General features: G+C 50.6%; 2 protein-coding genes across 10 annotated transcripts in view; one reads left to right on the top strand and one right to left on the bottom strand.

Annotated features, from left to right (window-relative positions):
- Positions 1 to 1,546: 1,546 nt before the first annotated feature.
- PRKAB1 (protein kinase AMP-activated non-catalytic subunit beta 1) lies at positions 1,547 to 11,380 on the top strand. Its single transcript, XM_064169073.1, has 8 exons — positions 1,547 to 1,599; positions 3,541 to 3,715; positions 4,902 to 5,068; positions 6,757 to 6,850; positions 7,790 to 7,904; positions 9,129 to 9,262; positions 9,691 to 9,759; positions 9,842 to 11,380. The coding sequence occupies exons 2-8, from the start codon at positions 3,551 to 3,553 to the stop codon at positions 9,917 to 9,919; spliced, it is 822 nt and encodes a 273-aa protein (XP_064025143.1). The 5' UTR covers positions 1,547 to 1,599; positions 3,541 to 3,550; the 3' UTR covers positions 9,920 to 11,380.
- Positions 11,381 to 14,537: 3,157 nt separating this feature from the next.
- The window catches only part of CIT (citron rho-interacting serine/threonine kinase), a 116,856-nt gene continuing 108,299 nt past the window's right edge, over positions 14,538 to 23,094 (bottom strand). For 4 of the 9 annotated variants that reach the window (XM_064169062.1, XM_064169069.1, XM_064169070.1 and 1 more), the window contains 8 exons: positions 22,737 to 22,829; positions 20,479 to 20,587; positions 20,225 to 20,353; positions 19,313 to 19,393; positions 18,604 to 18,682; positions 18,299 to 18,493; positions 16,919 to 17,252; positions 14,538 to 16,445 (listed from right to left, as the gene is read on the bottom strand). In XM_064169062.1, coding sequence (XP_064025132.1) covers positions 16,422 to 16,445; positions 16,919 to 17,252; positions 18,299 to 18,493; positions 18,604 to 18,682; positions 19,313 to 19,393; positions 20,225 to 20,353; positions 20,479 to 20,587; positions 22,737 to 22,829 — 1,044 coding nt within the window. In that variant the 3' untranslated portion in view covers positions 14,538 to 16,421. The remainder of the gene's footprint in view (positions 16,446 to 16,918; positions 17,253 to 18,298; positions 18,494 to 18,603; positions 18,683 to 19,312; positions 19,394 to 20,224; positions 20,354 to 20,478; positions 20,588 to 22,736; positions 22,830 to 23,094) is intronic. The other 5 variants (XM_064169064.1, XM_064169067.1, XM_064169071.1 and 2 more) reach the window with 2 other exon arrangements.

Below are 23,094 nucleotides of genomic sequence, written 5' to 3'. Positions count from 1 at the left end.
ACCCAGCCCAGACCAGTGCCCAGACCTTTACACTGATCAATGCCTGCACCCAGCCCAGTGCCCAGAACTTTACACTGATCAATGCCTGCACCCAGCCCAGACCAGTGCCCAGACCTTTACACTGATCAATGCTTGCACCCAGCCCAGACCAGTGCCCAGACCTTTACACTGAGCAATGCCTGCACCCAGCCCAGACCAGTGCCCAGACCTTTACACTGAGCAATGCCTGCACCCAGCCCAGACCAGTGCCCAGACCTTTACACTGATCAATGCCTGCACCCAGCCCAGACCAGTGCCCAGACCTTTACACTGAGCAATGCCTGCACCCAGCCCAGACTCGTTCCCGCAGCCAGCGGAGAAGAGAGCAATGGAGCTGGGAGACAAAGCCCAGGAGGCTGCTGAGCTGCGTGGAACAGCAGGCTAGCAGCTGTGTTTGACAGCAGGATTGACTGCTGGGCAGGGGCTGGGGAAGAGCTGCCCACATGCATTGCCCTGCCAGCCTGCAGCAGGCTGTCCTGTGCCAAGGCTCCCACCCACGGCAGAGCAGCAGCAGCCGCTCCTCAGGGCGCGCTGGGGCGGGCAGCCAGCGAGGCACAGCGCATCCATCCCGGCAGGGCTCTGCCCACAGCTAACAGCATGGCACGGGGATACAGCTGAGCTCGGCAGCAATCCTTCTGTCTGCCTGCAGGCTGCTGGGACTGGCTAAAGAAAACACCCAGCGACTGCCTTGTAAAGGAGCGCTGAGCCCAGGACCCGCAGCGCTCCCAGCTTCGCAGCTCTGAGCGCAGGAGAAGACAGACAGCGACAGCTGCTGAGGAGCACAGGGTGAAGCGAGCCCCTGTAATCAGGAACGCGCAGAGGAGGATGTGAAAGAAATACAGATGAGCGTAACTTTATTGGGGACACAGCAGTTAAGGACTTAAATCCCCCTCAGTGCCCCCCCAGAGGAGGCTGGGCTGCCCAGGGAGGTGGTGGAGTGTCCATGCCTGGAGGTGCTGAAGCCAAGCCTGGCTGGGGCACTTAGTGCCATGGTCTGGTTGACTGCATAGGGCTGGGAGCTAGGCTGGGCTGGATGAGCTTTGAGCTCTCTTCCAACCTGGCTGACTCCATGAGCCAGCCCTGCGCTGGCGGCTCGCAGCCTGCTCTCAGCCCCTAGCGTTCAGCCTCCCGCTGCAGTCTCCCCAAGCGGGAAATGCCTTCAGTGCCGGCCCCAGCGTCCCGGAGCTCACTCAGCTGCAGAGCAGACCCAAAGCTTCCCCGCGGTGGCCGCTCGGAGAAAGCAGCCCCGAAGGCAGGTAAGGAGCCGCCGCGCTCCTTGCTAGCCTCGGGCCTCCGACACACTGTAGCGGCCACATGAACCGGTGTGGAACAGCCCCGGTGACCCCAGCGCGGGCAGAGCCTGCCGCGGGAGCCTGCCGCAGGCTCCTCAGCCCCCCAGGGACGCTCTGCGGCCGCTGCAGGGCCTGGGGCCGCCTGCCCGCGGCGGAACCTGCGCGCCGGGCTCGGGTTCCCTCCGGGCCTCATCGCGGTGCGCGGCGGGCGGAAGCGGAAGCGGCGCGGCGGCAGTGGAGGCGCCGCGGCGGGCTCTGGCGGCAGGCGGTGGGTGCCGGCGGCGGGACACGGGGCCGGGCGGTGCGGGGACCTCCCGGGCAGCCGGGCAGGAGCAAGGGCGGGTGGCGAGGCGAGGACAGTGCGGTTGCGACGGGAACGGTGGGGGCGGGCCGGGTTGCTATGAGGACGGCGGCTGCGGTGCGCCGGCGCCGCTCGGGGTTTGCAGAGCGTGTGGGGAGCGAGCGGTCCCGGCCCCGGTGCGCGGGGGTGCCGGTGCCGTGCGGCTGTAGCCCTGGGCACCTTCGTAACGCGGTCCTGGGTGCTTGCGGGGAGCCACGCCGGCTGCCGCTGTGCTCGGCCGGGGAGGGCAGGCGGGCGGCGGGGGTCGCACCGGGAGCTGCTGCCCACATCGCGGCGTGAGTCGGCTCGGTGGATGCGGCAGGAGCGTGTGCTGAGGGAGCTCCGGCGGCTCTGGGGTCTCGTTCTGGCCTGCTCAGAGCCTGGCTGGCAGAATCAGCTGTCGAACGAGGGCACTGAACGCTTCAAGCTGCGGCAGGGTCAGGCAGCCGCTTAACGCTTACACACCGCAGGCTTGTTGTTTTATCGCGCTTTTAAGCTGGGTACTTACTGTCTTCTTCAGTTACTTGAGCCATGCAGGCTGGGACAGGCTTCGGGTTGTTGCTGAGCTGCGATCGGCACGGTTGGAAGTTGGGCAGCGTCTGTAAGCTGAGTTTCAGGAGCCAGGGTAACATCCCATGGCAGCCCTGCAGGCCCCGGTTGTGCCGTTCCAGGGCTCCACACATCCCTCTTGGCCACATCTCCGCTGCTGCTCTTCCCCTGTAAGCCCTCTCTCAGGTGGGATGCGGCATGCGCATCCAGCCGCCTGCTCTCAGCCCGTGGCTGTGCGCTGCGGAGCGGGGGGAAGTGCTGTGTTTCTTCCACTGCAGGCCTCTGCCAGAGAAAAGCAGAGGATGAAGGAAGCAGGGGAACTGTGCTGCTCATGCTTTAGAGCACAAGGGTGCTCAGCAGGATGCCATAGAATCATAGAATCAACCAGGTTGGAAGAGACCTCCAAGCTCATCCAGTCCAACCTAGCACCCAGCCCTATCCAGTCAACCAGACCATGGCACTAAGTGCCCCATCCAGTCTCCTCTTGAACACCTCCAGGGATGGTGCTGCTACCACTTTGTAGTGAGGTCACAGTTCTAGTAGACTGCTTTTGAAGCACTCTGCCAGGAGCTTTTACTGATGTCTCAACTGATGTGATAGAACAGGACAGACACAGGACAGAAGAGAGAGGAACAAGCACTGATCTTGGGAAGAAGGAGTACCAGTGTGCTGCAGTGACAGATAGACCTGCTTGGTCAGCTTTTGGAGCAGCTGAGTCTTACAGAGGTGCTAGGGTAGATGCTGTCTGGAGCACATTATCAAGGACAGCAAACATTTGCTTGGGCAAGTTTTGGAGCAGCTGAGTCTTACAGAGGTGCTAGGGTAGATGCTGTCTGGAGCACATTATCAAGGACAGCAAACATTGGCTTGGTCAAGTTTTGGAGCAGCTGAGTCTTGCAGAGGTGCAAGGGTAGATGCTGTCTGGAGCACATTATCAAGGACAGCAAACATTGGCTTGGTCAAGTTTTGGAGCAGCTGAGTCTTGCAGAGGTGCTAGGGTAGATGCTGTCTGGAGCACATTATCAAGGACAGCAAACATTTGCTTGGGCAAGTTTTGGAGCAGCTGAGTCTTACAGAGATGCAAGGGTAGATGCTGTCTGGAGCACATTATCAAGGACAGCAAACATTTGCTGTTTGTTGTCTGTGTTCTGAGCGTGATCTGGCTTTAAGATGGCATCGGTTTGGGTTAGTCAAGTTCCTTAGACTTCTGAACTCAGAAGGAGAGCCCAGGTCTAGCAATGAGCCTGCCTGCCTCCCTGCCTGCTGGTGCTGTGGCTTCAGAAGCACACATGCTGATCTGCTTTGCAATTGTGCTTTTAGGTCCTTAAAAATGGGGAACACAAGCAGCGAGCGAGCTGGGCTGGAGCGTCATGGCCATAAGACATCTCGAGGGGACAGCTCAGGAGGAGCCATCAGTACAAAAGAGGGTGACAGACCAAAGATCTTAATGGACAGCCCTGAAGATGCAGACTTGTTCCATTCAGAGGAAATGAAGGTACTGCTGCTTGATTCTCCTGGCTGTTGGAAGTCGGAAATGCTGACCAGTTGGGATGCTGGTGGCAGCTTGCAGTGGTTCTGTCACTGAAGTTATGCACAAAACCACCTCCCTGCTTCCCAGGCTTAGCAGAGGTAGCACACTGCTGTTCAGCCTGGAGGAGAGAAGGCTTCCAGGAGACGGTGTAGTGGCCTTCTAGTATCTCAAGTGGGCCTAAGGGAGGGCTGGGGAGGGACTGTTTGCAAGGTCTTGTAATGACAGGACGAGGAGTAATGGGTTTCAACTGGCAGAGGGGAGGTTTAAACTGGAAAAGAGAAGATTTAAACTGGATGTTAGGAAGAAGCTTTTTTCCAGTGAGAGTGGTGAGACACTGGTACAGGCTGCCCAGGGAGGTCATGGAGCACAGAATCACCCAATGTGATCAAAGATCAGCCTTGATGCCCTTCTCAGGACACCTTCCAGTACCTCAATGTCTCTCTTGAATTGAGGAGCCCAGAACTGGACACAGCACTTAAGGTGTGGCCTGAGCAGTGCTGAGCACAGGGGCAGAAGAACCTCCCTTGTCCTGCTGGCCACACTGCTCCTGAGCCAGGCCAGGATGCCATTGGCTCTCCTGGCCACTGGCTCATGTTCAGCTCCTATCTACCAGCACCCCCAGATCCCTCTGCCTGGCTGCTCTCCACCACTCTGTCCCTAGCCTGTAGCACTGCTTGGGTTTGTTGTTGTGGCCAAAGTGTAGAGCCCTGTGCTTAGCCTTGTTCAGTCTCATCATTCTGCCAACTGTGAATGTTGTGCCTATAATATTTGTGCAATCTAAATGCTTCTTAGGTGTATTTCTTCTTTGTCTTTCTCTCTCTCAGTGTATCTTGAAAACTTGTGAGCTCAAGTCAATTTCTTTTGAACCTGATTCAGGCTAGAGGGGTTCTCAAGTCGATTTCTCTTGAACCTCATTTGGCCTGTGGGGGTTATTTTGCCTCCCACACTTTCTGCAGATTTGGAGGACTTTAACATCTTTGCAGAATTTGTCTAAATGAACTTGTGAACAGCATCTGGAAGTGCACAGTTTCTGATCTCCACCTGACAAAGACTATTTCTAGACTTATTTCATGCCTGAGCTCAAAAATGCCTTCAGTATAGTAAAGGTTCAGTCTGCCAGGAAAGAATTCCCTTTGAATTGTGCTTGTAGGCTCCATTGGAGAAAGAAGAATTTCTGGCTTGGCAGCAAGATCTGGAAGTGAATGATAAAACCCCCACTCAAGCTCGACCAACAGTGTTTCGCTGGACTGGAGGGGGAAAAGAAGTCTACTTATCTGGATCCTTCAACAACTGGAGTAAAATTCCTCTGACAAGGAGGTAATAAACTGCTGCTGCTCTGCTGGGAGTATTCCCCATGGCCTGGGAATGGTTAGGGCAGTGAGGAAGGTGATCAGCTGGTGGATTGGTGTCATGCCCAGGTTTGCCACTGTCCTGCTGCTCTCCTCAGGGCCTTGGTGAGAAGGTGACTTTTTGATGCTTGGAGAGCACAGGAAGAGCTGAGCTGTGTGTCAGTTTTGAAGGGGGGATTTGTTCACTGGGCACAGCCTTCCTGCAGAGTCTGGGCCAGAGTCAGGGTATGTAAGGTGAAGCTGGTTTGAAGCAGTGTCTCTGATGGCCTGTCTACTTTCTTCCCATATCATTGGCTTTTGCCCACCTCAGAGACCAGTTTCTGCTTAGGAAACTGAGCCTGGGATGCCTGCTGGTAAACATGAATGAGAAAACAAATCTGTGCTAAGGTGCCCACTGCTTCTTCCTGCCAGAGAGTTCTGGAGCTGTGTTAATGCTGCCCCTGACCAATGCTTTCCGAAAAGTCAGGACTTAATGGATGGCAGAGCCTGAGCTTTGCTGTTGCCCTGAGGCCTGCTCTCTGTCAGCAGTGACATATCCAGGAGAGATTGGTCTCCTGCCAGTTCCTGGTGTTTCTCAGCTCACTGAGTGGCTGCCTGCACTGTCACTGTTGCAGAAGTGTCTTCACTCCTTAAGAAGCTGGAGGGAGGGACGTGGTGGCCTGGGGAAGGACTATGGGAGGGTTGTTCTGTGCATGAAAGATGTGAAATAAATTACTGAGAGTGGAGCTGGCAGAAAGACCAATGGGGCACTGGTGTAGCTCTGTCATACTCTGAGTAGAAAGCCTGGGAGGTGGGAAATGATGAAATGAATCTGGAAGCAGGACAAAAATGTCTCTTTGCCAATAATAATAGTCAAAAAAAGGCAGGTCTGTCTCTTGTCAGGTTGGGTGTGCTGGCAGAGGAGCTGCTTGGGCCTGCTTGGAGGCTGGATAAGATTGTGTTACTGAATCAGATTTGCCTAAGTCAAAAAGCTCATCATTCCAGACTGAAGTTTGAAGCCCAGGTCTGTGGTAGCATGCCTGTGCTCCTTCCCTGAGAAGGAAGAAGTGAAGAGAGGCTCGGAGATTCATAGAGATGCTGCTGGTGTGTGGCCTGTTGGACCTGCTCACACTGCATCAGCCCTTTCTCAGCTGCTTCGAGATGCTGCTAAAGACTTCACAGGAAGTTCATGGCAGAGCAGTATCAGAATTACCAAGCAGCAGCCACTGAGACCCAAAGTAACTTGGGAGTATTGAGTTGCAGCTTTCATCCTCTGGCCATTGCTCATTCTTTTATGAGCATTTGTGAAATGCAATTTCTGATGGCAAGGAGAGGGGAGTGAGCTGATCATGTTCCATTAACAGGAGTCTCACAGGTAAAATGAGGTAAGATGAAGATGTGAGGCTGACTTTACAAAAGCTCAGTGCTGATTCCTTGATGTCAGGAGTGTGGATGCTAGTTCTGATTGTGTAGGGACTGACTGACTGTGACAGAGAAGATGGTCACTGGCAGCTACCTTAACTCGATTCTTCACCTTTAGTTTGCAGGAGATTCCCTGACATTCTCTCCCCAAGCTTCTGCTTGCTCAGGAGGCCTTGCATTCTGTGTCACAGCGTTTGTCACAGCCCATCAGCTCTTCACAATGTTTCAGGCCTGACTGTTTGTCTTGAATTCCAGTCACAATAACTTCGTGGCCATCCTGGACCTGCCAGAAGGAGAGCACCAGTACAAGTTCTTTGTGGACGGGCAGTGGACACATGATCCTTCTGAGGTAAGGTTTTCTTCCACTCCCTCTGTGTGTGTGCACTGAGGCATCTGAAGAGCAGGACCTGGCCTTTCTCTGCCAGTAGCTGGCCTTTCAGAGAGGAGTTCACAACAGAGACTGACTGGTTTAGCTGGCAGGAGAGACATTGCTGATCCCTGCTGGCCTAGGCAGCAGGCTGATGGCCTCAAAGGGTAGGAGGGCCTGGAACAAACAGGTGACAGTCTCCCAGGTATTGGCTTGTCAGAGGCACTGAACTTTTCTTGTCTAGTGCCAGAGTGTCTTTTAAAGCTGTGCAGCATTGCTGACAGCCCAGATCTCTGAGCTGTACTTGCTGTCTGTGCCAGAATGATGCTGTTGCTGCTCTAGGTATTTTCATGGTCCAGTAATGGTGCCAAAATCTACCAGGCCTTTTCTTTCCCCTCTGCTATGAAAGGAGCTTTAACCACAGGCTGCCCAGCAGTCCCTGTCTGCTTCAGCAGTCCTCACAGCTGCTGGTTCCAGTCTCCTTTGCAAGCCTTGCAGAATCCCACAGAATTTTCCCTGCAGTAAACCAAGCTTTTGGAACCCCCTGCCTTGGACTCCAGGCTTTGCTTTGGTAGTAAACCAGCAATACCCACCACACCTGGCCCTACAGCAGGCCCTGCAGGTCTTAGCCTGGTTCTGAAAGCCCTGCAGAAGCCATAAGTAAATCTTAGCCCCTTGTGTTGTCACTGTTAGCTTTACCCAGACCTGATCTCAAGACTTTGAGTGCTGCTCCCACTGCCATCCACCCCTCAGCCCTGCACCTGCTCTTAAGCTGAGAGTGGGCAATGGTCAGCCTTTGCCTATCCAGTGCTAGCATGCTTTAAAAGCAAACAGCACTCCTGCTAGTGCTGAGGGGCTTTTGAGAGTCCAATAGCCCTGCAAGGCTCTTTATTCTGACTTCTGCCTCTTGTTTCTTCCCAGCCAGTAGTAACCAGCCAGCTGGGGACTGTCAACAACATCATACAGGTGAAGAAAACAGACTTCGAAGTGTTCGACGCTTTGATGGTGGACTCCCAGAAGTGTTCAGATGTGTCTGGTAGGAGCTTACTGCTCATGGCAACACCTTTCTGAGCTGGTACAGATTCCATCTTCTTTTTCATCTGGGCTTAAAGCTCCAGTACAGATGAATCCCTGCTTTTGTCAGGCCCCTGGGCGTGTGCAGGAGTCACAAATGCAGAAAGGAAAAATGTGGAGTGCATGAAGTGGAGGTTCAGAGACCTGAGAGAGAGCAGCACAGGTCGCTAGAGGTCTGGTTAAGAGGAAGCCATGGGGGCTTAACAGCTGCTTGGCTGCCTGTCTGGTGTGAGGTGGCTGGATGTGGTCATGCAGTGGTGCTTCAGTCTCTGCCTTACAACTTCAAATCAATGCTGACAGCCTTTTCCTGATGAGGTGATCAGAAGCTGCATGTTAAGAGGCAGCAGTTAGGCACACCTTGGCAGTGCTACACAGGCTCAGGAAGGTGTCACATCCTCTCGCTTACCAAGGTGATATTTTTGCCTTAAGTTTCCTATCTTAGTGTAACAGGAGAGAGGTAAGATTGAGCTTGAGTCACCTCTGAGATCAGCCTTGCCATCTATTCTGTGCAGACCTTTGTAGGGATGGAGACCACAGCTGGTAGAGTACCTTAGATCTCCCCCAAGACATGTCCTCTGAATCTGAGGCAGAGGTGCATTTGGTTGGGTTTTGCTCTGTGCAGCTCTCCCCTGGACAAAGTCTTTTTCAGAGGGGGTCTCTGATGTGTGAGACTTGGATGCCACAAGAAGCCAGAAGGAGATTCCAGCAGATGCTTTCCCAGCACAGGCTGTAACCACCTTTGATGTGTATTGCTTCAGACTCCAAAGAGCCTTTTTATTACCCTGTCCTTGCATGGGAGCAATCCCTGCCTTGTGTACGGGGGTGCTGTGTGTTTAGTGCTTCCCTTGGAGGTTTGCTATGAAGCATTTGCTGGAGAAGTGCTGGGCAGCCATGACAGTGAAGTTCTGGGATGCAGCAGAGTCCTCAGAACTTCCACCTCCCCCATCTTCCTAGCTAGTCTCCAGTCAGACAGACCTTGGGCATCTTAAATCACCGCTTGGGCAGTGACCGATCCTCTGGCTCTGCATCGCCTGCTGCAGTTCTTGTACTTAGGTGCCATTGATTTCTTTTGGCCATGGATTTCTGGATGTGGAAATCCACTTTGAGTACTGATGACAGCATAGCTAGAGAGAGCAGATGTCCTCGCAGGCTGTTTAAGAATAAATATTTCACATCTTTCTGGCAGAGCTGTCAAGTTCACCTCCAGGACCCTACCACCAGGAGCCCTATGTGTGTAAGTCAGAGGAGCGCTTTAAGTCACCACCTATTCTTCCTCCCCACCTGCTGCAGGTCATCCTGAACAAGGACACAGGCATTTCTGTGAGTACCTTCCTTTGTTTTGCTGAGTAGCAGCCCTGAGGGGCAAATCTGAGTACTTTGGGGTAGTTACTGTCTTGGTACTTTCCCTAATGGATCTGCCCAGAGGAGTCTGAGCTGAAGTAAATTTATTGTTCTGCTTGATTCAAAGTGCAAAACTTGCTGGCGACTTCACTCCCAGCAGCCCTCCTCTTCCCCCTGCAGCACTGTTCAGATGTCAGCAGCAAATCAGAAGTCACTGAGGTCTGTTTCGGGATGCCGGTGAGGCTGCAGAGGGGTTCAGCCTGGTCTGTGTTTGCGGAGGGGCTCAGCAGGAGCAGCAGTGTGATGTGCCCGAGGGCATGGCTAGATGCAGTTTATCACCCAGCAGCCGGGTGAGCAGGCTGAGAGCTCTGCTGCTTTCACATTGTCTCCCTTTCTCCCTGTTCCAGTGCGATCCTGCTCTGCTCCCTGAACCCAACCACGTCATGCTGAACCACCTCTACGCACTTTCTATCAAGGTGAGAGGCCAGGGCATGCACTTCACACCTGTAGCTTTCAGATAACCGTGTCAAATGCTCACTTGTCTCCCATCTCCTGTAGGATGGAGTGATGGTGCTTAGTGCTACACATCGCTACAAGAAGAAGTATGTGACTACTTTGCTCTACAAGCCAATATGAGCATCAGAGTAGCTTGGGACCAATCGTTCTGGGCCAGTGCAGTCTCAGAAAGACATCCTTCTCTTAACCAAATGTACTTCTGCTCTGTGCTGTAGCAAAGGAACTCTGATTTCACATTGTTTCTGAGACTTCCTGGTTCTCCTAGATTTGCCTTATTTTTCCAGTCCCACCGTGGAAGTACTTGGAGATGGCAGCTTTGTGGCAACTATGCAGGCGGCAAAGGCTTCAGTGCCACCTGTCAGCTCAGGCAGAAAGCCAGCAGTTTAATTAGGCTGAAAAGTGTGGGGGCGGCAACAGAGTAAAGACCTGCAGCTGCAGGTGATCAGCAAGGCAGCCCAGAGCCTAGGAAGTTCAGGATTCTTGTGGAATCTTGAGCTCAATGCTCAGCAAAAGCCAACCTGCCACTGCTTTCCTAACTCATCAAGCACAATTATTTCAGTAGCAAGCTCCAAACCCGAGGCACTGAAATAAGTGTGACCATTGATGAACCTTTTGTAGCAGCCTTTGCGAGGTGAACTCTGCGACACACTCGCCCACAAGCTCGTTTGTATGTTACAGTGGCCTGAGGGCACTGTTTCTGCTGTGAACAGCTCTGTAGTTTTTCTCTTCATGAGAACTGAAACACAACTTTTTCCTCTGTGGAATTTCTGGTAAAGACAATTGTTCTAGTGGCTGGGGGTCTGTAAGTCACAGGTGTGTGCAGCACTAATCTGCTTTTTGAAACCAGCATCTCCTCTTGTCACCAATGAGCTCTTCCTTAAGCTGGGCTCAGTAGCTGTAAGGAAACCAAAGTGCCCAGTTTAGGGATTAGTTTTTCAGTGACCAGCCTGCAGGTGACCAAGTCACTTGTGTCCCCGTGGCCAACTTGCCCCTTTGCATGAGCAGCAGCAGCCTGCTGGGCACAGCAGTGCTGCACTCCAGGGCAGCCAGGGCTGTGGGCATCTGCCACTCTGTGGTCTGTTTGTATTTGCTAAGAGATAGTTGTTGCTGCTCACAGCCTGTTTCATCCCAAACCAAATGCAACGTTAATGCAAAAGCACTGCCAGTGTGGCTCGGGCCTGCCCTGGCAGAACCAGCTCGGGAGGTGACACACAGAGTCCTTCCCTCTTTTGTTTTTTTGGTGCCTGAGAGTGCCAGTGACTGTGCCAATGACAACCAGCACCCTCTGACTGGGGGGAAGAGCAGCAGGTTGGACAAACCAGTGAGGAGCCTGAGCAGGGAAGAGAACTGCGTCAGGCAGCGGTCAGTGGGAGCAGCCCCAGTGGCAGGGTGGTTTGCCATCCTCAGATCTGTTCACCAGCCCTGTTGCAATACCTGAGTAGCTGTGTAGAGCTGGGTCTAGTGCAATGGTTTTCTCTGAAAACTCTTCCTTCTGTGCTAGGGCTAGGATTTGGTATTCTGAGCTCAGACTCGCTTTTGTTTGCAGCCTCTTTAGAAACAAATAAAAGGTTTTCAAGAAAAGTCCCTGACTTGCTCTGTTATTGCCCTTCCAGCTGCAGGCACCTCTGCTGCCTCAAGTCGTTCCCTGTTTCTAACTGGGCTTGTCTGCTTGTGGTTTGCTGCCTCGGTGCATTTCGTTCACAGGTGAAAGCTTTTCAGTCAGTGATGCAGCTTGAACCATTTTGTCAGCTTGTGGTTAGTCGCTGGAGAGAGGCACTGAGTGTAGTTCTGATGTGCAAGTTACAGGCAGGAGTGCCGCTGCTCACAGGCTCCAGCCAGCAGTTCCTCGGGGCTAAGCTTGGAATGGGCCTTAAGCTTCTGCTGCTTTTCCAGCAGACCTTTTGTTTCAAGCCTTTCTCCCATGCAGGTTGGGTGTGGCTGTGTGTGCTGTCAGGCTACATTGTTAGCACCTGAAAAAGCTGGCTGGGGAGGAAGGTGGGAAAGAGGCTCAGTGCTGGTCCCTGCAGGAACCCTGTGTGCCTTGCCGGGAGCGCGGAGGTTCCTTTGAACGTGAGCTGGCTGTGTCAGGGTGGAAACCGAAGCTGGCTCAGAAGCAGCAGGGAGAGCAGGTTGGAGAGTCGCAGTTAACCAACAGGATGGCTTTGGCTGGAGTGGCTCGGTGACAGCAGCTGGGTGTTTGTGCAGAAGGAGCTGCAGGGTGCCCAGCACAGCTCACAGTCTACGGAACCCCACTGGGAGAGGGCTTTTGGTGAGAAGTGGCTGGTAGGAAAAGTGTCAGCAGCTGGAAGGCAAGCAAGTGGTGCAAGGGATTCTTTTTTCCATCTGTGTTCAGAGGAATGTAGCTGTGAGCATGCACTGGCAGCAGACCTCATGTGGTGAGGCCGCTGAGCTGCTTCAGTGGCAGCAGGGAAATGCTAGCACAGGTTTCTTACTTGAGTAGCCTGGAATTATTCTTTTTGCTAGACACTAAAGAGGAGCTTAAACCTAGCTTAATGTTTGGGATTTTTTTTCCAGTTGCAAAATAGACTTTTTAACAAAGCAAAGACTGAAGCTGAAAGTGAAGAAATGGAGCCCAGGCAGGGCAGCATTGATGGACTTGGGCTCATTAATGGTTTTGCTAAGCTGTGTGGATTTTTTCCCACCCTGACTCACTCCCTGCAGGCTTTCCATCAGTGCTGCTCTGGTGGAACCACAGGACAGCACTAATTATTTGGTAGAAAGTGTTTGCTTCTTTCCTAACTTGCAGCCTGTGGCTATGTCATAGAGTGCTTGGTACAGGGGTTGCAGCCAGCACTGCACCATTCGCTTCTGCGGCCCCAAAACCGCCTTGTTTGCCTCAGAAAGCAGTGAAGGGCTCACCAGGCTTTGTGCCCTGCTGCTCATGAGAGTAATTAACACTGTGATCACTTCCACCTGTCTGCTGTTGGAGTGAGTGAGGGCAGCTGCTGTCCGGGGGCCTCTCCCAGGCAGGGGGAGTGGCCGAGGTGTAAGGTTCCCTGGCACCTGTGGCCTCAACCATCACCTCCCAGGAGCAACAACCTGCTTCCAAGTAAGCCGCAGCCCCTCCTCTGCGCCCAGAACCGTTCTCTTCAGCGGGCACAGCAGCAGGAGTTCCTGGAAGGAAGAAGAGGTAAGCTGGTGGGCTTGGTTTTTTGCTGTGGGGTGGGTTTGGGGGGGTTTGGGGGGAAGCTTTCTGGGTTCTTTTTTTTAATGCTAGGCTGCTTCTTGCTTGAGAGGTGAATGAATTTGATTAGGCTGTGTTCCCTTAGTGTAAGGGGATGAATTAAATCCCTCCATAGGCAAAAAGCTGGATCAAGAGTTGGATTTATTAGCTCACTTACATTCCCCACCCACAGCTCAGTCTGTGCTGTTATGTTTATTCCTGGCTGTTGCTAGGAGCACACTTTCTTTTTTTTTAGATAGAGGCAGAGACTTTTGTTAGAGCCACTTTGGGGCTTCTGAGTAAGCTTTTAGCTTCTGCATCTACAGCACAGCTAGGAGGAGGCCCCTGCTCTCCCTGTTCCCCTGAACTCCCCCAGTGTGTGGTGGTCAGGCCAAGGGTGGATTGGTGCAGGGTTCTTGGGAATCAAAAGGCTCAATAGATGCTTCTTTTCTCTCTTTTTTTTTTTTACTCCACCAGTTTCTGGATTATTTTAGTTTTGTTACAATTCTGATCATGCATCATAGGACTGCAACAATGAGCTTAAATAAGTAGTCTTTGTGCACAGTAAAAGAGAAATAAAGGAACACTGAACAAGTTAGCATTTCATCATATACATCAGATAGTAGGCACAAGAGATAAGTCAAGCAGCTTGGGTTTCATGTAGAGCATTTCATGAGGAATGTCATGTAGACCAAAATGTAAGAGGAGCTATTAGTAACCCACCCCCACAGCCTCCAACAAGCCCTTTATCAAGGGTAAGGGGGTGGGTATGTGCACAGAACCAAAAACACTCAACAGTAGGAGGACAAATTAAGCTACTGTAGGCAGCAGTGTGAATATTAAAAACCTCTTCCTGTGAAAGAATACTTCAGACCCTGTAAAAACTGGTTCAGTTAAAAATAGATGTATTTACATTTAAGTCTGATCTAGCAAGTTTTCCCAGCAGGTGTAAGTAAGTTAAGATGTACAGGAACTCTGCAGGTTGTACTGGATCTGGCTGGGTTTGTCACTGTTGGTTTTCATAGTTGCAGCTGTCAGGCCTTAATAAAAGCACCAGCATGGTACAGCGATGGGATGGGTCACTGGCTCTGGCCGCTCTGCTGCCAGGCCACTGCTGGGGTAAATCCCAAGCCTGTCCTTAGCTCACACTAGTGTTAATCAAGGTGTGTGTTTGTTCCAGGTCCAGCTGTGTGGGTCATTTACCAGGGTGAGACTGCTGTCCCAGATACTCACAGGTCTCTCACCTCTCCCCATCTCACTAGTTGGGTATGCAAGGGCAGAATTTAGCTGTGGGTGTTAGCAGCTGACCGCTGCTCTGGTAGAGTGCTTGGGCAAATGCACCTGTTGCAGTCTGTGTGCATATGCTTTGTTCTCCTGCAGCCACTTCTGTTACTTGTTGAGGGCATAGTGACTGGAGAATGCTAAATGCCATCAGGGTTGGCTCTTTGGTAGGCTCTGACACCTCTAGATGAAGCAGCCTCTCCCTGGGGCTGGGGCTGGAGGGATGGCTGAGGGTCACTCTAACAGAAGGAAGCGTCCATGTCACCATGCCAGTCAAGATAGTTATTTGTTTTATTTGGTTATTGTTCAACAACAAAGTTCAATACTTTCCAGGTGGAGCTTTGAACTGTCCCTCTGGTTCCCTCCCTTGTCAATAATAAAAAGGTAATGAAGAAAAATCCTGTACTTTTAGAGACCTAAAACCTCATTTATGCTAACAAGCTTCAGTTGCAAGTTAATGTTACAATATTTCTTCATGGGAGCAAGGAGGACTAAGCTGAGGCCCCTCCAGTGTCTGGCGATGGCTGTCCACAACCACCATTAAACCAAAAAAGCTAAGTGTTGAAAAACGCACAGTTTACAATAAAAAAGTAGAAACCAATTCAGTTCCCTTTTGTTACGAATATAAAGATTCTTGGAAATATGTACAGTCCTTGGAGCTGTTTCTATAGCAGGAAGCATTTCACAAACAAGACACAAGAGAGAGAGACACTTCCAGGACTCCACAAGCCCCTTTGAGGTCTTGAAGATCTTCCATGAGATGCAAAGATTTTAAAGACTTGATCTCAGTGACCAGGAGACAAAAAACTTTCAGCAGGTTTCCTGCCAAGTCATCTGACCTAAACCAACCCAACAACAGACAAGAGAAGGGAATAGGCTACTCATGAGACTCGCCGAAGGACACCGACAAGGCATTGGTGATGGGTTTCTAGGACAGGTTAGCACAGGCTTGCGAGGGACTAGCAGGAGTTTAAGTGTCGCCAAGGGAAGATTGGCTGCAGTTTTGCTCTTGTAAAGAACATGGTGGTTCACTTGGTTGCTAGTGCAGACTGAATGGTCAAAACCTGCTTTGAAAATCATTTGCTCTCTGCCCCATGTTCACAGCAAAAGAGAATAGGAAGCAAGAAAAGGCTGGAGGTCAGGCGGGCAGCAGCAAGGCGAAGGTGGCAGCACCCGCAGCAGCTGGTCACTGAGTGTCCTCTCGTGCTGTGGCACCTGGTGCTTATTGTAGGACAGGTTACAGACCACGGGAAGAGCCCGCCCTGGGCAGCTCCTCTGTCAGGACTGTGGTCAGTGCTGAGAGGAGAACACAAGCCTGGCTGTAACTCTTGTCATAGAATAAGGCTCCTTAACTCTTCCTTGCCAATTTTCCAGAGTAATTAACAGTTATTTTGCAGCGTAATCTAAAGGTTTCAGTTAATTTACAAGTGAGGTACAATACACTACTCAGCAAAGCAACCTAAAAGGAGAGAGCAGCCAGTGATGGTGCAGCAGCATGCAGTGAACTGTCATGCAGAAGACCTGGATAAAGTCTTACACCCCAGCAGCTTTATATAGGTAATGCACTTTGTCTCGGGGCCGGGCACGTGGGCTCGTTTAAAGCCGGATTCTTCCCTCCCCATCAGAGCTGCTCTAGAACAATTTGAACGAGAACAAAATAACTTTCAGAAGTGGCAGGTGAACAGACTAACCAGAAGTAATTTTTCTTGTGTTCTCTAGAGAACATCCACTCGCACCTTCTATCGAGACTCACTCACCTTGGCCCTTCTTTTTCCAGGCCATGAGGGATTCCCAGCACATCTCACAACTAGGATCTGCTAAGGGGTGCTAACCACAGAAAAGACCTGGGGTGGGACTCCAGTCCCGCTTAATTTCCTTGATGAACTACTAAGGGACTAAAGTGAATACAAAAAGTTCATGAACTGCTTGAAAGAGTAACAGTAGTACAAAGTGCAAAAACAGGAGTGCAGGAAAGTGCAGAGAAATTAACTGAGATGCCAACAATCTTCAGAAGCATCACCCTCCCGCCGCAGAGCGAGCGTTGGCCCAGCAGCGCTGTGGTGGTAGCTGGGCAGCAGGCGTGGGGAGTGCATATACTCAGTGTAGTTCCTTTTTTTTTCCTGCAGGTCAAGATGAGTAACTTTGTCTAGCTGAGACTTACACTGAAGACTGGTCCCAGACCTGGCAGGGAAATAAAACAAGAGTTAGCATATGGCATATCTTTTTCTCACACATGCAGAGGTGCCAGCAGCAGCATTCAAGTGCTGTGGCTGAGTCAGTGTCCTTTGCTGGCCCACTTGTAGGGCAGAACTCTAATACCACTGGCAAAGGCAAGCACAAGGAGAATCACTCCCAGCACAACAGGCTCTCAGCTTCCTTTCTCCAGATATTGCCACCTGCAAACCCTCACTAACTTGATTTCTGCTGGTAAAGGCACCTTTGCTTTCAGATCTGGAGGACCTGATCCTGTTTCAGAGCAAAGCTGCTTTTGTGGCAGCAGAAGCAGCACAAGGGAAGGTGTACACAGAGCCAGTGAGCTATACCCTGTATGCTAAGGCGCAGTGGAAGCTGAGGGGCAGGATGGGAGATTTCCTTTGCTCTTGGACTTTACAGTACCAGCAGAACAGAAAAAGCTCTCCAGGCTCCTGCCTTACCTTATTGACTTGAGCAATAGGAGTTCTAGCCCCGCTCCCAGGCATTCTGCCTCGGCTGCTCTCGTCGAACAGTCTTCCAGGGGACCTCTCTCTGCGGGTGCTCAGAAGCCGTCCAGGAGACTTCTCCCTCTCCAGAGGTCGCCCAGGTGACTTGTCCCTCCGCAGCTCCGTCCTGCCCTCGCGGTACCGGTGCGGTGTGCTTGGTTCTCGAGGGTGGCTTGGGCCTTCTGGTGGTCCTGGGCTGGACGCTACCCGCTTGGTTATGTGCTCGTTGTATGTGGGAGGACCTCTCTTGTTAGGGCTGCTGTCATTCAAAAATAATGGACGCGAACCGCTGAGCGACAAAAACCTCACGTTACATTGTCTGCTGCAGAAATGTAACTGCCCCAAACACCAGCAGTGTTCAGGTGAAAAGCATCAGACTCCCCTGAGCCAAGATGGAAAGAGCAGAGATTTGCTGGCAGCTGAGTGTCTGTCACATCAGCCACACCAGCCAAGTGCCTCGGTCAGTCGCTGGCTAAGGCTCGGTAATGGAGCAGACAGCTCCCCGCTGGCACACTTCAGCAGTACCTCCCCATGCACACTACCACCTGGTGTGTGCCTTTTCACACACAAACTCTTCATCAGCTCCAGGATGCTCAGGGCCAGGAAAGAATGAGCTATGACCCTCAGTTTCACCATTTCCAGAATTGATTCAGCTGTCTGAAGTATCACTGCTCTGCTGAGCAGAAAAAGAGCATTTCACCCTCCGCAGTGCCAGCTCCCTAAGGCATGCTCATAATTTAAGAGGAAGAGGCTTTTTGCTTGAGAGATTGTTTCAGTCAATCCATGTTGAGTGTCCTATCATCTGTGTGTAAGGTCACCTAGCTTTGAAGTCACAGCTACGCCACACTGTAAAGATAAACCAGCTGAAGGCCACAAAGCATTTGTGGAGGAGACTACCCAGATACTGCTACAGAGTGAATGTTTCTTTCCCTTTGGCTTTTGAAGCACCGTTGACTCTGCTCTTTGCCCCTTTCCAGCGTTACAGCAACTGGCTGATGCCAGCCTCCATCTCCAAGAACAGAACAGGCTGGACACAAGGAGGAAATTCTTCACCGTGAGTGGCAAGAGACTGGAATGGGTTGCCCATGGAGGTGGTTGAGGCCCCACGTCTGGAGGTGTTTAAGGCCAGGCTGGATGAGGCTCTGGCCAGGCTGATCTAGAGTAGGGTGTCCCTGCCCATGGCAGGGGGGGTTGAACTGGCTGCTCCTTGTGATCCCTTCCAACTCTGACTAATTCTATGAACAAGGGCATCCCACAACACAGAGGGAAAAGCCACTTAGAGCCAGGTTTGTTTACGAAGCACACAGGACCCCTAAGGCACTGAATTCACCATACCTGCGTGTAGCAGAAGATCCTCTGTGGTGCTGCTGCTGCTGCTGCTCATTGTTGGTCTCCTTCACTAAATTGCCCTTACAGCAGATCACCCTTAATTTGTCTTGGTAGGAGGAGGCCAAGTAGATTGCTCCAGATGAAATTGCAGGCCCTAGGTACCGCGGATTTGGTATCTCCAAGTGGGCTCGCGCAGGAGTTCTGGGTAAAATTGCAGAACAAGCCTTTACAATGACCACACAGTACCTTTTCCTGGCAAGGACACAACTCCAGCTCACGCTGTTCAAAGCAATCCAAAGAGAACAACTCACCCTAGAGAAGCTCGTGCCTGAATCTCAATGACTTCCAGGGAATTGAAGTGGGTCACAAACAGATAGGGCTCCCTGTAGGCTGGAGGAGCACCACAAAGGCAGGAGAAACACAACATAAAATTCTCTGTTAAAAACTTCTGAAAAACTCCAGTGAGCAGCAGAGAGCCTCACAGCCCCGGGGGGGAATGGAGGGAACATATTTTCTGTAGTAAGGCACAGACACTGGAACTAGGAGGGAGATAGGAGCTGAAAGAATTGTTGCTTTGAAACTGTATCTCAAGAATTTGACTAACCAAAGTATCATGAAAAAGGCATCAAAAGCTGACTTAAATGAACAGAATCCCATTAGGCTGTGGGAAAGGCCTGTGGGAACCACAGTGACATGAATTCTTGACTACTTCAGAAACCTCCAAGCATCATTAAAAGTTCCACTGGCCAGTTCAGTCACTGCCAGGCTGGGAAATGTTAAAGAAATAAACCCAGGGTTTCTTTGTCCTCAGCTGTTCAGTTTTCTTCAGCACTTCCAAAGGTTTTCCATTTCCATTTATTTATTATTTACATCTTAAATCATGGGGAGATCTCCAGTTTCTGAGAGAGTCAGGAGAGGGAAGATGAAATGGAAGTGCTGAGTGAAGAATATCTGTCCTAGAGGGGTGCTTCCTGCTTTCAGTAACTGCCATAATCCAAGTGAATTTCCCTCAGCACCTACCAAAAGCTAAGGGCAGGCGATTCCATTTCAGGTCGTCTGTCCTACTGCGTCTCCCATAGGAATCCACAAAGACACCAAACTCTGCCAAGAGAAGTCATGTCATGAGCACGCAGCTGAATTTCATTCCTTTGATTTTGAAAGGACAAAGGCAACTTGGGCTCATTAGCAGCAACTGGGTGCTCACTGAGCTGCAAATCCCTGAGTGCCGTGGATGATTTTAATTGATGTGAAACTGGGTAGATGTGGGAGTGCCTTCTGGAGGAAGAGCTCCTGCGCTTCTAGGTCTCTGTAGCTCTTCAGGTAAAGAAGAAATAATCTATAGCTGGGAAGACTACAGGACTCCTGCTGCTGCTAGCCCAACGCTACTTTAGTGAGCTTTTAAAGTCTCTCTTTGTTTCCCTGATGCTATCCCAGAGGGCCAACAAAAGCAGCTAAATGAAAAAACTCACACCTTCTTACATCATCACAAGATGAAAAGCTCTCATCTGTCTGTACGGAACCAGACAATAAAGCTGAAGATTGGAAACCTTGAAGGTATTACCAGGATAATCCAGCACCTGTTGGCACAGCCACTGCAATCTCCCTTCCCTCCAGGCACAGATGCCTACACCTGGCAACTGAGCTACAGGCTTGGGAAGCTTTTAACCCAGGAGTGAGCTGACCAAAGGCTCCTCAGCAGGCAAGATCAGAAAGTGCTATTTTAGTGCTAGTGTCCTCTGCATCTGCTGCTCAAACCAGCAGCCACAGCTCTTCAGGGCTTTTAGAGTCACAGGCTCCAACGACTCTGTTACAGGAACTAGAAAGTCACCTCTGTTCATTTCTCCTTTACAACAGGACTTGGGTACTGTTCTGATGGTTCACAGAGCAGAGAGCACTTGCAACACAACTCTAACAACCACACCACACACCTACCGTGGAAACACAGCAGATACTCCTCCCTCTGCCCTGCTGGGTTCACTTGGATGATACTGACTGGAAAACTGTTGGTGGAAGCAGCGAACACAGCAGAGGCCAAAGTGTGGTCATTTTTATCCAGAAACTCTGCAAAGAGAATGGAGAGCAGCAGCTCCATCAGCACCAACCTGCTTTCCTACACTGCTCTAAAAAAGCCCCACCAAAAGAATTTGTGGAGCCACACAGTGTGTTCCTCAGGAGATGTCTCCTACCCTCCAGCGTGTACTGCTTCATCTCAATCTCATAGAACTTGTTGGTTCCAATGATAATGCTGTAAGTGGTCAGGTGGATGCAGCTGCAAGGCTCGGAGGTTTCAATCTCCTGGGAAAGAGGAAAGTACAGACTGAGATCAGTTCTCTGTAACAGCTGACAGCTTTTACCTGGTCTGAAGGGTTATATATTGCCACACTTGTCTGTATACAAGGGAAACATGACAAGATCCAAGTCACTAACAGTCTCTCTAAAATACACGGTAAAGTACTCTTGCTGGAAGAAAAAGATTTGTTGTGGTGGAAGTGATACTTGCTTGAAATATAGCCCTGCCTATTACCTCACCTCCAGTTGTGAACCCTAGTAAGAACCCCCTCCTTCTGGAGGAATACACTCTTCTGAAAGATATCCTTCTGCTCTGTAGCTCAGGGGTTTCTGGAGCAGCAGAGTGAGTCTCTTATGCTGTGACACAGCCACGCCAGTGACTGCTTGTCTGAACAGTGTCTGTAGAGGACACTGGCCAGGACTGAGCAGCTAAATGACAGATTTGTCACAAGTAAGTCAACCAGTCAAAACTGCTCCAGCTCCAAAGCAGCTGAGCTAGAGCAGTCACAACCTAGCCTGTACATCACCAGGAACCAGGGCAGCTGCTAGAAAGACAAAGAGATGACTTAAGACAGCAGGATTGACCCCAGTCAAGTCCCAAACTCTTTACAACCCACAGAACAAAGCTCTTGTCAGCAGGTATGTCTGACATTGTGATTGTTTCAGCAAAAGTCTGCTCTCTAAAGCAGCTCTGCTCTTAACATGCTTCAAAAATTAGCTTGATGGCTACATAAGCAAAAAGAATTCAAACACAATCTTCTTCCTTCTCTGTGCAAAGTAACCGAGATCTGCACTGTGACTGAACAGGGAGGTGCAGAGGCACCTTAGCCTGACACCACATGCAGATCCCCAGATCTTCTGAGGACAAGATTCCTTGCATAATTCCTAGTTTATCTGGAAATTCAGTTGGCAGAACGGAAGAGCACATTCTGGGCTTGCTGCCATCTTGTCAGGATCTAAATTGAGTTGTCTGGATCAGTGCAGATAAGGAAAATCTGCTCTGGAACAAGCCTTTGCATGTTTGCATGTAAGCCCTTGTCAAGGTGCTCGGTGCCATGGAGGTGAGTGGTAGCACAAACAGCAGACAGCAGCTGCTTGTCTCCAGTGTCTCCTACCAGCTGCAGCTCCACTGTGGGCAAGAGCTGCTATCAGCTAAATGCATAGTGGTGTTCCAGGCTTGTGGCATCCACATTGTTTGTGCCAAGATCTCCATCAAACACATCTTTACTTCCAAGGAGGCCAGCACCTGAATCACTGTGCTGACTGCTTCCAGTGCCTTCAGGGCAACCTGCAGAAGCTCACACAGCTATGTAGTTTGGCCTGGACATCCCTGAATTTGAGAACTGGACGGGACATGAGTTTCTGGATACCACTCCACTTAAAAGTGTGCAATATTCTCTTTGTTCTGAGGAGAACTCCCTGTTACTTTACCATTTAGGGTTTTTCCTGTGTGTGAGCATATAGCTTCTATTTGTGACAAAATGGACTTGCCCTTGAGAGGAGCAGAGGGTGAGGTGCTCAGAGTATTACCTGCCTGCAGCAGTTCTGCTTTTCATACCCACACATGGCAGGAGGAAGCAGTACAGTACTGGTGTTGGAGATAGGCAGGGTTATCTATATAGAGAAGCTGTATGCACAGCTCTGCACACAAGACCCAGATCTCACTGGGTTTGCTGGCCAGAAGAAAGTACACATCTGCCAGGGAAAAGTATGAGAAACAGCTGCCTAATCCTGGGATGCAGTAATACCAAACACCACTGACTTTCATTGGTACAGTAAACAAATTCAGACATCTTTTTTTTTTCCCTTAATTGCAAAGAGAAGAGAAGTCATCTGATAGGAGTTTCTCCAAAGAGGTAAGGGAACACTTAAGAAGTGCTCAAGAAGTAAATAAGTGAGGGTAGGCTTACAGCTGAGTCCAGTATATCAAAAATCATCACAGTTCTGTTCTGCATCTCCCCAAATATGCCACCTCTTATTAAAGGAAATTGCTGCCTACTCCAGTTTTAGTCAGCACAAGCTGCAATTTATTATCATTTTATCTGGCAAACAAATGTTCTTATGCATGCAAGAAGGTTAAGATGTTTGCTCCAAAGCCAGGCCTTAGAGCAATGTGTGAATTCCCTCAGTTACTGAAGGGCATTGCTAAGCTTACCTTTCTGATACAGAACTTGCTCAAGCTCTCATTGTAGCGCAGAACAACCACTTTGTTAGGCATGGCTGCACAGATACAAAGACTGTTCTCAACCTGTAAGGAAGATCACAGCAGAGTGACACAGATAGAATTCTAATGCTGAGCCTGTGAAGCAGAGCTGAGTACCTTGTGCCACAAAAAGAACTCTGCAGATAAGTACATTTTTAATAGGGTAGTTACTGTGAATTAGTGAAATAAGAAAAGCCTCTTCAGGTTCTCAAAAAAGAATGCAAATTTGAACTGCTTCTGTGATTTCTTTCATGCTTGAAAGAAGTTAATAAAAAATTAGAAGGTTTTCCAGAGAAAAACGTTTCATGAA

Source organism: Pogoniulus pusillus, chromosome 30 (genome assembly GCF_015220805.1).
Source record: "Pogoniulus pusillus isolate bPogPus1 chromosome 30, bPogPus1.pri, whole genome shotgun sequence".
Classification (NCBI taxonomy): Eukaryota; Metazoa; Chordata; class Aves; order Piciformes; family Lybiidae; genus Pogoniulus; species Pogoniulus pusillus.
Note: the sequence above shows the minus strand (reverse complement) of the source record. Positions and strands in the feature narration are given on the sequence as shown.